A 13,344-nucleotide genomic window follows, 5' to 3' on the forward strand; every position below is an offset into this window, starting at 1 on the left:
TTCTGAATGGGGTAGAGGTCAGGGGAGCATGGGGGTCACACCATAAGTTTGTCCCCTTTTATGCCCATATCAGCCAGAGATGCAGATGTTTTATGTGCAGCATGAGATGGTGCATTATCATGCAGAAAAATGATCTTGCTGTGAAATACACGGTTCTTCTTCTTGAACCATGGCAGGAAGTGCTGTTTGAGAAAATCCACATACATTATGGAGTTCATCTTTAGCGCCTTCAGGGATCCTAAAGGGGCCGACAATCTCTCTCCCCATGATTCCAGCCCAAAACATTACTCCACCTCCTCCTTGTTGGCGCTGTAGCCGTGTTTGCGTGGGGTGTCCATCAACCAGCCATCCTCCACTCCATCCATCTGGACCATCGAGCGCTGCACGGCACTCATCCGTGAACAAAACTGTTTTGAAATCAGTCTTCATGTAATGTTTGGCCCACTGGAGCCGTTTCTGCTTGTGTGAAGTGGATAGAGGAGGTCGACAGGATGGCGTATGCACAGCTGCAAACCTCTGAAGGACCCTGCATCTTGTTGTTCGGGGGACGTTGGAGGCACCAGCAGCTTCAAAAACTTGTCTGCTGCTATGACAAGGCTTTCTTGCCGCTGCTCTTTTAACCTGACGTAATTGCCTGTAGGAAAGAGTCCTCAATTTGCCCTTATCAGCACGCACACGTGTGTACTGTGAATCAGCTACATACTTCTTGATTGCCAAGACACTTCATCCTGATCATCGCACAATGTTGATTGTAGTCATGCCTTGACCTAAACACTCCACAATTTGTTGCTTCTCAGCAGCCGACACATCCTTTTTCTTTCCCATTTTGGCAGAAAATGTAGGCTGCTTAATAATGTGAGACAGCCTTCTTAAGTAGTCTTGCCTTTCATTGGACACACCTGCCAAACTAATTAGCACAGGTGTCTGCAATTGCTTACAGTGATATAAAGAGCCCTGACACACATCACCATCAATGAGTTTAACTGACAAACAAACAAATTCTTCCCTTATCACTCCTAAACACTTTTTGCATAATAATTTGGAACGCGGTGTACATGTGCTTTTCCACAAAACACCAGTGGTTCACGTAGTGAATCTTACAGTTCTAACTTGCCAACCGTGGTCTGTATGCAATTGTTCAATAAAGGGCCCAAAATTAAGATAACATAGATGGGAGAGGTCTCTATGAATAGGAATTCCTAAGTATTTGATACCCTGTGAGGGCCAGGCAAAGGGAAAGTTGGACTGGATGGAATCCTATATGGATTTGGGGAGGGAGACATCGAGGGCCTCAGACTTCGCTGCATTGATTTTAAAATTTGACCATGTAACAAAGTGATCTATTTCAGCCATAACAGCAGGGATGGATATATGTGATTGAGTGATATATACTAGGACATCATCAGCAAATAGAGAGCACTTGTACTCGGTGCCTCCCACCTCAATCCACCTAAAATTGGGGTTATGGCGAATTGATGAGAGCAGGTGCTCCGTCACTAGGATGTATAAGAGAGGGGACAGAGGACATCCCTGCCTTGTCCCATTGGTGATTGTGAAAGGTGATGAAAATGTTCTGACGCACCCCCTGGGCCTTGGGACACCCGGAGCCGGACCCTTTTTGGTGGATGCTGGTGGTTGTAGTCTTCGTGGCGGCGACCCGATTCCGTGGCTCAGGGCGGTCAAACCAGTGGCGGAACTATTTATGTGGTTTTGATGTTTAAATGTCCGACTACGCCACCCGTGGATTGCGGTCAGAGTGAACCGCCGCTACAGGGCAGACCACTGAGGCTGGTGTTGTGGGTGCAGCAGAGCGTAGCATAACTCCCCACGGGAGGAGTATAGACTCAGGGCAGTGTATGCGGAGGATGGGGGTGATGGTGCAGGGCAGCAGCAGTAACGACACGGAGTCAGTGATGCAGTTCAGGGCCTTTACTCACAGTTCTTATTATCCAGACCACGTCTGCAGGTAACGGCTGCCCACGTCGTACTGTGCTCACCAGGTGAGGGGCTCAGACAACTCCCAGATAACTTTGGAGCACTTCACAAGACCCCCTTTGTGTGTCCTTTGTCTGGCCTTTCTTACCAACACTTCTGTCCGGCTGCCTCGGGCCTCCTCTTGGTAAACTTGGCGCCAGTTTCCCTGACCCTATGTGGTGCCTTCCTAGCGGGTGTAGCGAGGGGCTGCGCCACATACAATGTCAGAGCCTCCGGTTTCTAGCTGAGGGTCGTTTCCTGCCTCCACTAGTTTGGGGACCGGTCTCCCCCTTTGGCCTGACCCCTCCACGCAGGTGGATTCTGGCGTGCGGTGGCGACTCACCCATCCGCACCCCTGGGATCCCTTCATTCCTCGTTCCTGGAGCCTTCTCCGCTCCTCTTCCTTCCTTCTCCCTCTTCCAGGCCTGGGCCTCTGTTACTAGGCCCGCCTCCGGAGCAGAGCTCATGCAGAGCCCCTGCTCCCTGCCACTTATGCTCAGACTTCTCTGCACTGAACTAAGATGGTGCCCACCTTTTATACTCTCTTCTCAATGCACCCAGGAACTGCTTCCTCCCTGCTCCTGCACTACAGGGTTCCCCTTCCTCAGTGTTCCCTCCCCCCACTCCAGCCAGGGACAGGGACTGTCGTGCCCATCTCAGGGGCATATTGGTCGCCCTGCCCCACGGCAATGTGGTGTAATGCATGCAGGTGTCGGGTCCTGATCCACACTCCATCCTTACCTGAGAGTGAGATATCACACCTCTGGGTGAGGTGCAATACGTCTGTAGCAACCGAGCCCTCAGGGTGCTACAGTTCCATTTATCTTCAGCCTAGGTGACGTATTGCGATACAGGGCCGTGATTTTGGCTATAAAAGGGTCCCCTAGACCCCTACCCCAAGCTTTTTAAGAGAATCATATATGGCGTGCCAGGAGACTCTATGGAATGCTTTCTCAGCATCCAATGAGAGTATCTAATTACAAATTTTTAACTGCATCTAGCCCAGGAAATACTTTGTGCCTAGTAGCAGTGTCTGCTAGTCAGCGGATTATCCCGGCTGTTAAGCAAGCTACACCACCTGTAGTTTAGACACTTAATTTTTTCAAAGGAAATGCTTCGGGACCATGGGATACTTAGTGAAGAGCATCAGGAGGCACCCCAAGGCATAGGGGCTGGGACTGGCAGTAGGATGCCTTGCGGTGGACAGCCGAGCTCGATCCTTATAAAAGCTTTTTAACTGCAGCAGCTTTAGTGGACACTACTGGAGCTGGAATTACCGCGGCTGCTGGCATGAGACTTGCCCTCCAATAGATCCTTGTAAATGGATTTAAAGTGTATTCATTCAAATTAGAGAGACAATTTAAATTAAAAAGCTTAGAGCTGCCTCCACCACAGGGGGGCTCGCTCGACCCACCAGCGGACAGGCACCAGTATTGGGAGAGGGGGGCTGGCTGTCAGGGTTCACCGCGGCTCTGGCACAAACCCGGCGACACGGAGGTGGCACGGGCAGGAGCGGACTGGCCGTGTCGGCTTCTCACTTTTTGGATTTTAGAAGGGCATGACATGCCTATATCTGTGTCTCCCCCTCCTTTTACTCCTCCACCTCTTTTATTTTTGCATGACTATATGTACTTGTCACTTTTCCATGTGTTAGTTATGTCTTCTGAGCAGTTTGTCAGCTTTTGGACACCTTTGAAGGTGTTTTCTATGTGTTTTTGTTTGCCTGCCATTGGTTTTAACGGTGTTCGAAGGTGTTCGACGAACAGTTCGACGAACAGTTCGGCGAACACATGGGTGTTCGACGAACCGAACCGAACTCGAACACTACGGGGGTGGCTCAACACTATTCTTTAATCGTGACCTTCCTCCCTGAGCGTGGATCCTGTGTGGACCTGCAGCGAATGGAGGCACGGCCCTTGTACCCTGGCCTTGGGTCGAGGGGCACGTTGCAGATAATGTATGTCTCTGCCCGGTCAAGGACCATGACCAAGAAGGCCCGGAGCTTAGGAGAGTAGCTCCACTGCAAATGGATCTCAGGGGGGATGCAGACGGGGCGGTATACGCCACCTGTCCTCGCCTACCTGATCTATTCAGAGGGATTCCGGCTGCAAGAGGGGTACCTGCCCCCGACACCTGACCTTGCTACTCTACGTCCTGGTCAGGGAAGCCCGGTAGGCCCTGAGGATCCCACCGGGTAACAGAAGGAGCGGAGCTGCCACCCGTACCCCTTTTCTGAGTGAAGTTCAGAGGGAGACCTGGCCTATCTACACACACACAGACAGGAAAGGACCCGGTCTGAAGTCTAGGAACACTCCGGTGCGGGGTCCTGATTGAACACTTGACTTACTCTGAGGTTGTCGGACCCCCGTTCCTGGTGACCGCAGAACTCCGTGAGGAGCAGGTATAAACCTTGCAGCTGTACTCTCCACTGTGAGTAAAAACCCTGGAAGTTAACCCCTATGGCCTCCGGACTCTTTATTCTGCATTACACCGCACTACGCAGCACCAGACCTCCTAGACTACAACCCCCCTCCATCCTGTCTTTCTGCCCTGAGGCCCTGCTCCGCCTGTGGGGAGTAGTATCAACGACGGCTGCCATAACATCCCGCCTCAGAGGACTGCAGCAGCGCTGGTGGCCTTAGCAGGTACCACAGGTGGCGTAGTCGATATCAACCACTCAACCTTGATAGCCCATTATATCCTTTTTAATGTGACGGCCCTGGGCACGGAACGGGTCCAGACCATGACTGCTTCCCCCAACATCCGACCCGGCTCCGAGTACCCCCATCTCCCAGGGAGGGCTGTGAGCGTCACACTTACATTGGGCTCGTTGCTCGGGTTGAGCACCCGAATATTCCAATGTGCTCGACCCAAGCAACGAGCACCTGAGCATTTTAGTGCTCGCCCATCACTAGTCACCTCCCCTCAATAAGACTGGTCACCTCTCCTCAATAATACTGGTCACCTTTCCAAAATAATACTGGTCACCTCTCCTCAATTAGAGTGGTAAACTCTCCTCAATAAGAATGGTCACATCTCCCAATAGGGCAGTAATCAATGCTGATAAGACTGGTCAGATCTGACAAGACACTAGTCATCACTGCCCCCTTAAAATCTGCCTACATCCCTGAGCATGATGCTGGTCATCTCTGTCCTCAGTAAGACAAGTCCCATCTCCTAATAAAACACTGTGTATAGCTACATTCGATAGGACTGGCCATAATCCTTAACTATATGCTGGTCATTGCTGTCCTTGGTAAAACTGGCCACATATTTTATTAAGATGCTAGTCATCACTGCCACATCATAGGACTGGCCAAATCTTATAACAAGATGCTGGTCATCATTGTCCGCTGGTAAGACTGGCCTCCTCTCCTCACAAGAGGATGATCATCGCTGCTTTCAGTAAGATAGGCTCATAACAAGATATTGGTGATCTTTGCCCTTGGTAGCACTGGCTACATCCCCTGACAAGAAGCTGGTATCCTCTGCCCTCAGTAAGACTGGTCACACACCCAACAAAACATTGGCCAATGTTGCTCTCAGTAAGATGGGCCACATTCTCTACCAAGACGCTGGTCATCGTTGCCCTCAGAAAGGCTTGTCAGATATCCTAACAATATGTTGGTCATCTCTTCAATTAGTAAGACTGGACAAATCCCTGAAAAAGACACTAGTCACCACTGCCCTCGGCCTGACTGGCCATATCCCATAACAAGACATTGTCTTCACTGCCCTGGAGAACTTTCTTGATCGATGAGGTTGTACAAAATGATGACAAGGGTGTTTAGAGTCAGGATACTGAATCAGAGTCATGATGTAAAGAGCTCATCACTAATAAGTGAGTATCAGGGATGGACTGATCTATTCCCCTACATATCATATCAAGACATGGGGCAATTGTGGCGCCGACAGGTAATTGGAGTGACAGATTAATAAAATGTTACAATTTGCAATATTCTGATCTTCTGCCTTGCGTGTACAAGCATTGTGTAACAATATATTGTAACGTGGCGCGGGGTGGTAACTGTGGGTGGGGGAGTCGTTTGTTGTGCCCCTGATAATTACAATAAAATGGGGGTCCTGGCTGGGTGTGTGGAGTTTTGCTGTGAGGGCGCTACGCTCATGCAGGCCACATGTAACCAATGTTGCTGGTTTGCCAGGACCAGATGTTTCACAGTCCAATGAGGGACACCACCATTCACTAATAAACTCTTTACTGAACGGCAACTTGTTAAAGTGGTTGTCCATTACTTGGACAACCCCTTTTTGAACTAAATGTCTGGTCCCCATAAAATAATAAAGCTTAAATTCATCTCCCGTGCTGGCGCCAATCCAGCAGTGTCAGTGCAGCGGCAGTGAGGGCCTAGGGTACTCAGTAGCCGGGCCGGCGGTCTTGCAGGGAGGTCACGGTGGCAGTGGCCCAGCTCCGTGGCCCTGGCCGAGTAGATGAGGGGAGTATTTACAGAGGATTTGTAGTCTTTATGTGACGCCACCTGTGGTGCTTGGTCAGGGATGACCAGCGCTGCTGTGTGGGCCCTGGGGGATAGATGGTATAGGAGCTGAGATGAAACACTTCCCACAGGCGAAGCGGACCCCCAGGGGCTGAGAAAGCTGATATGAAGGATGGAGGCGGGGGAAATAGGGTGCAGAGAGCAGTGCGGCAGCAGTGATGATAGTCGCGGTGGTAGCACAGCTACGGGGAGGCGCAGAAGAAGAAGACACGAGGAATGCAGTCCGGTTACTGCAGAGAAAGCTGTGGAGTCCAGGGCACTGGTCACTAGGTCCAGGGGGGTCCGGTCAGGTGGGTTTGGAGGCCTGCCTCCTGCGCTTCTCCGTTGCGAGTCCCGCTGCCTGTGAGCTATCCTGCGGTCCCTCTTCCTCACTCCTGCCCTAAGCTCCGTACTAGCAGGCGGTGTGAACCTATAACGGGTACTGCCAACTTGGATGCAGCTCCGGGCTCTAGTTATGCCGCTGTGCTGCCGGGCCTCTGCTTGTGGCCAGGAAACTTACAGTCTCCTGTTCCCCAAATTTGGTTGCTGGAACGTGCAGTGCCCGTACAACCCAGGACTCTGGCGTCCTCTGCTCCACTGCCTGGGGTGAGCTCTCCACATGCTCTGCTCCCCAGAACTTTCTCCTTCTCTCTCTCTCTGCTGCTTTCTCCCCCTCTCCCTTCCCTCTCACGCTCACTGACTAACTCGTCCCCCCAACCAGAAAAGGCAGCTCCCCAAAAAAGTGTGTAGAGCTCCCCCTTCAGGTCAGGGATCATAACCTGTGTGTGCATGTGGGGTTTACCTGACGTGGGGAGCTCCTCCTGCTTCCAAGTGTAACATCACCTCCGGTGAAGGAGGCAGCACTACTGTGGCAACCGGCCCATGGGGCGCCACATCAGCACTCGCGGTCCCGGGGTTCCATTGCGGTTGTTGTGACACGTGACTCAAGTGCCCAATCAGTGTTTGCGTCACTGTCTCCGCAAATTTAACATGAAGAGGAAGTCCGGGCTGCGGCTGATCTCTGACTTCCTCTTCATGGTCAATTCGACAAGAAGCGGTGACAGTGACTCCAGCGCTGATTGGGTGCCGGGGTCACGTGTCACAAAAACGGCGCCAGCACGGTAGGTGAGTATAAACTTTTTTATTTTATCATACAGTTCACATTCCATCACAATAACGCGATTGATGTCTTTGGCGACTGGTGCCGCCTTTCTGGTTGTTTTTCCCACCGTGTATTGTATTTTATTTTATCTTGACTTAATAAAGTTTGTTATATATTTTATATACCATCTGAAGTATTTTTGTTTCCTTTCTTTTTTGGTTCTGGTGTTTCCTTTACCGATTGGTCAGTACAGTCCAATCTACCCTAATAAGGATATCTACACACACATTCGTGTTCTTCTATCATCCTTCCACCTTTAGGGTCTTTGACTTTACTTTACCTTTACATGTGTTTTATGATGTATTTGTGATTCTTATGAGTTTTGTTTAATTAGTGATGTGAGGCCGGTGCCTCACTAATGAAATAAGTATCACAAATGGAACAGACACAATGCCTCATAGTGCAGACATCCCGGTGTAAACCAACTGGAATGGTTACCTCCTATAGTTTTGCAGAGTAGACATTGTGCACGGCGCTGAAGCTCCTTCCACAGGATGAACCAAGAAAATGAATGCTGCTGATGGCAGACTTCCATGGAGAATAAATGTAAAATAAATGCCAGGACATGACCCTAAACCTACTTATGTCATCCAACAGCTCTTATGTTTGGGTATTTATAGTTTGCAAACTGTTTTTACTGCAATTAAACCTGATGAAGACACCCGTTCAAAGCGAAACGTGTACCGGAATCTTCAATAACAGAATCTTCATTACACGTCCGTCTTCTTTACACGTCTGTAATCACCGATGCCCATTTGAGTTTTTCTTTAACAGGATAATGTCTACGTCCAGTCCTGACATTACATAGTATTTATTTCCCACACACATCTAAGATGTAGACGATGACTTAGGTGCATGTTCCGGCTTCCCTGCATCTACATGGGATCATTTTGTTATTTTCCTTTTCTCTTTCTCTTGGGTCCTCCTAATTATCCTTTTGGCTCATTTGTGATTACTGAAAACTAGTAAGTATTGCCATTCACACAGATGTGACCTCCCGGAGGAGACCCCACATTATAGTATATAACACAAGGTGAGGCTTATTGAGTATCAGTCGATGCTGCTATGTGCGGGCAATGACAAAGATGACACTGTATCCCTGTGGACGATCTACCTTCTCCTTTGTGTGACCGGTAGCTCTGCTTTGGTGTTGAAGTCTCCATTAATACGGTTGAGGATCATGGTTCCATGCTGCTGTTGTCACCTTCTCATCCATTGCTCTTTGGTTTAGGTAGCAGAACTGATCATCAGAAACACCTTCAACAGAAATTAAAAATATGCAAATATTCCTTGTCCAAACAGAATAGACAAAGACCTACATCAGTAGAAACAGGAGAAAATACAGGATATGACTAGAACTTTCTATGATTCATTCATCTGTTAATAATGGTTCTTATCTGAATTCTTGATTACTATCGATGCCTCCTTCACCAGCACTCACGATTATTGACATCTCCATCAACCCCAATTAATTGTTCATGTCAATTTCCCATTAATAGTTTCTAGAAGAAACCCTCCACTCCATCTGTGGTGGACTTACAGAGATCCTCCACTGCCGATCACAGCACCGAGGCGTAGACTGCTCACCCATACTCATCATGCACCAACAACTGTGATGTCTTTTACACATCCATAGGATCAGTAACTGTGATATATTCCACATGATACATTCCATTCATTGAAGGCTTTGTCAAGGACTATCACTAGTCTAACCTACTAATACATGTGTTGCACTATTTACAGAAGATTCTTGAGTCTCCATCAGCCCTAATGGACTAGTTGATGTCTGACCACCATCGCTGAGCTCAACATTCATTCTGTTCTAAGAATATACCCTAAATCATGTCAACTCCAACACTAGGTGTCCACAATGTGACAAGGTTCACCCTCCTGGGCTTCTCTGACTTGTCCCTTTCAGCCCAGGTCATTTTACTTCCCTTCCTTCTTTTTACCTTTATCACTTCACTGGTAGGTAATGGACTCATCATCTTGGCCGTTACGCTGGACCCTCATCTGCACACTCCCATGTATTTCTTTCTCAGGGGTCTATCAATACTTGAGCTCTGTTCCATAAACATCACATTGCCCAAGACTTTGCAGATCTTCTTCTCGTTGGACAGGTCAATCTCTTTCATGGGCTGTGCCACTCAGATGTATGTTTTCTCAGCTGTTGCGGTATCAGAATGTCTCTTCCTGACAGTGATGGCCTTTGACCGTTTTATGGCCATCTGCCACCCTCTTCGATACAGCTCAGTGATGACTACACAGATCTGTTACCAGTTAGTTTTGGGTCCATGTTTGTTGGGGTTTTTGGTGCCCTTCGTGCATACCAGCACAATATTTAGTTTTCCGTTCTGTGGTTCTCTTCAGGTTGCCCATTTCTTCTGCGACATCCCTCCTCTTCTTCACATTGCTTGCACAAACACGTTCACCATTGAACTCTATGTCTTCATTGTTTGCATGTTTGGAGCGGTGTTTCCCTTTATATTAATCTTCATCTCATACATGAAGATCCTGAGCTCTATATTCCTCATCCACTCTGCTGAAGGACGTCAGAAAGCCCTGTCGACCTGCAGCTCCCATTTGGTCTCTGTAATTATCTTCTTCGGCACGGCCATGTATGTTCACCTTCGCCTTAGGACACCATTTTCATCTTACAAAGACAGAATGACTGCGCTGTTCTACTGCGTCATCATCCCCACCATCAATCCAATGATCTACAGCCTAAAGAACTCCGACATGAAGAAGGCATTGGGAAAGCTCAATGACAGAATACAATTATTTTTTGCCAAGGTTTAAGCCACTGGCCAGTTCTGTTACATCATTTATGGAGGGGACTGGAATCAATCCAGATCACAGGAGGACTCCAGATCTGTTAGTTATTACTCAAAGTTTTTATTACCATGTAGAGATCTACACTGTGTTCCAAATTATTATGCAAATCATATTTTCTCCGATTTTCCCAAATTACCTATATGAATTGCAGTCATTGTAGTTTTCCAGTCAAATAACTATTCGAGTACAATTGAAAGGTTTTTGTATAAACTGCCTATGATAACAGGATATTTATAAAAAAATAAAACACTCAAACTGCCCTCAAACTGCATGTTCCAAATTATTATGCACAGCAGAGTTTTCAACCTTTTCATTTTAATAAAGAATAAAAAATGGTCATTTGTGAAATTATAAGCATTAGCCGGTTATTACACACTGAAATCAAACAGTTTTCAACTCAAAACTTTATTCTAGGTGATGTTACATTTGCACATAGGACCCCTTGTTGGAAAGGAGCTTCTGAACTCTCTCGTCCATTGAATTTGTCAGGTTTTGGATGGTTTCTGCTTCAATTGTTTTGCATGAGGACAGAATACCCTCCCAGAGCTGTTGCTTAGATGTGAACTGCCTCCCGCCATCATAGACACTCCTTTTGATGATGCTCCAGAGGTTCTCAATGGGGTTGAGGTCAGGGGAGCATGGGGGTCACACCATAAGTTTGTCCCCTTTTATGCCCATAGCAGCCAGAGATGCAGATGTGTTATGCGCAGCATGAGACGGGGCATTATCATTAGCTCTTATTCATTCCCGTCTGGACTACTGCAACTCTCTACTCATCGGGCTCCCTCTTTCTAAACTTTCCCCTCTCCAATCCGTCCTTAACGCAGCAGCCAGCATCATATTCCTCACGAACCGATACACCAATGGTGCTTTACATGTGAAAGGGGTATACATAGCATAAACAATTACAATAATTTTGAACAATACAAGTCAGAGACTGGTACAGGAGGAGCGAGGACCCTGCCCACGAGGGCTCACAGTCTACAAGGGATGGGTGAGGATACAGTAGGTGAGGGTAGGGCTGGTCGTGCAGCGGTATGGTGGAGCGAGGACCCTGCCCGCGAGGGCTCACAGTCTACAAGGGATGGGTGAGGATACAGTAGGTGAGGGTAGAGCTGGTCGTGCAGCGGTATGATGGAGCAAGGGTTATTGCAGGTTGTAGGCTTGTCACAAGAGGTAGGTCTTCAGGTTCCTTTTGAAGGTTTCCATGATAGTCGAGAGTCTGATGTGTTGGGGTAGAGAGTTCCAGAGTAGGTGGGATGCACGGGAGAAATCTTGTATGCGGTTGTGGGAAGAGGAGATAAGAGGGGAGTAGAGAAGGAGATCTTGTGAGGATCGGAGGTTGCGTGCAGGTAAGTATCGGGAGACTAGGTCACAGACATATGGAGGAGACAGGTTGTGGATGGCTTTGTATGCCCTGGTTAGGATTTTGATCTGGAGTCTCTGAGTAATGGGGAGTCAGTGAAGGGATTGACAGAGAGGAGAGGCCGGGGAATAGTGGGGGGACAGGGGGATTAGTCGGGCAGCAGAGATTAGGATAGATTGAAGGGGTCCGAGAGTGTTAGAGGGGAAGCCACAGAGCAGGAGGTTGCAGTAGTCGAGGCGGGAGATGATGAGGGCGTGCACTAGGGTTTTTGAACATTCGTGGTTGAGGAATGTGCGGATCCAGGAGATTTTTTTGAGTTAGAGTTGGCAGGAAGTGGAAAGGCCTTGGATATGTGGTTTGAAGGACAGTTCAGAGTCCAGGGTTACCCCGAAGCACCGAGCTTGCATGACCGGGGAGAGTGAGCAGCCATTGACTATGATGGATAGGTCAGATGGGGGGTGTTGAGTGAGACGGTGGAAAGATGATGAATTCTCTTTTATCCATGTTAAGTTTTAGAAATCTGTCAGAGAAGGATGATGAAATAGCGGATAGACATAGTGGGATTCTGGTTAGTAAGGAGGAGATATCGGGTCCAGAGAGGTAGATCTGTGTGTCATCAGCATAGAGGTGATACTGAAAGCCATGAGACTCTATGAGCTGTCCCAGGCCGAAGGTGTAGATTAAGAAGAGCAGGGGTCCTAGGACTGAACCTTGGAGGACACCGACAGATAGGGGGCGAGATGAGGAGGTGGTGCGTGAGTGGGAGACACTGAATGTCCGGTCTGTTAGGTATGAGGAGATCCAGGATAGGGCCAAGTCTGTGATGCCGAGAGATGAGAGAGTCTGTAGTAAGAGGGAATGGTCCACTGTGTCAAAGGCAGATGATAGGTCCAGCAGGAGAAGGACAGAGTAGTATCGCTTGGATTTGGGAGTTAGTAGGTCGTTGGTGACTTTAGTCAGGGCAGTTTCAGTGGAGTGATGCAGTCGGAAGCCAGATTGTAAGGGGTCAAAAAGGGAGCATGAGGAGAGGTGGGAGGACAGTTCAGAATGGATGTGTTGTTCCAGTAGTTTTGAGGCATAGGGGAGAAATGATATGGGGCGATAGCTAGTCAGAGAGGATGGGTCAAGGGAGGGCTTTTTGAGGATGGTGTGATCGAGGCATGTTTGAAGCATGAGGGGAAAACACCAGTTGTTAGCGACTGGTTGAAAAGATGGGTTAGGGTTGGGATGAAGACTGTGGTGAGGTTAGGGATGAGGTGGGACGGGATTGGGTCGAGTTTGCAGGTGGTGCCATGTGATTTGGAGAGTAAGGAGGAAACTTGATCTTCCGTAATGGTGGAGAAGCTAGTTTTGGAGGAGGAGGGTTGAGTAGGTGTGAGGAGGGGCTGTGGGGACTTTAGGCTAAAGCTTTGTCTGATGGTGTCAATCTTCTGCTTGAAGAATGAGGCAAAGTCTTCGGCTGAGATGAGAGGAGAGGGAGGAGGCACTGTGGGACGGAGGAGAGAATTGAAGGT

The 13,344-nt window shown here is 48.5% G+C and overlaps 1 protein-coding gene across 1 annotated transcript; it reads left to right on the forward strand.

Moving 5' to 3' along the window:
• Positions 1 to 9,471: 9,471 nt before the first annotated feature.
• LOC141161465 (olfactory receptor 10AG1-like) lies at positions 9,472 to 10,428 on the forward strand. Its single transcript, XM_073646277.1, has one exon. It carries the CDS (start codon positions 9,472 to 9,474, stop codon positions 10,426 to 10,428), a length of 957 nt encoding a protein of 318 aa, XP_073502378.1.
• The last annotated feature ends 2,916 nt before the right edge of the window (positions 10,429 to 13,344 follow it).

This window comes from Phyllobates terribilis, unplaced genomic scaffold, assembly GCF_046119375.1.
Source record: "Phyllobates terribilis strain yellow unplaced genomic scaffold, ASM4611937v1 Scaffold_9__5_contigs__length_417890890, whole genome shotgun sequence".
Taxonomy (NCBI): Eukaryota; Metazoa; Chordata; class Amphibia; order Anura; family Dendrobatidae; genus Phyllobates; species Phyllobates terribilis.

What these genes read in the sequence shown, in the direction of transcription:
- LOC141161465 (XM_073646277.1), top strand. Translation starts at nt 9,472, where the DNA reads ATGTCAACTCCAACACTAGGTGTCCACAATGTGACAAGGTTCACCCTC.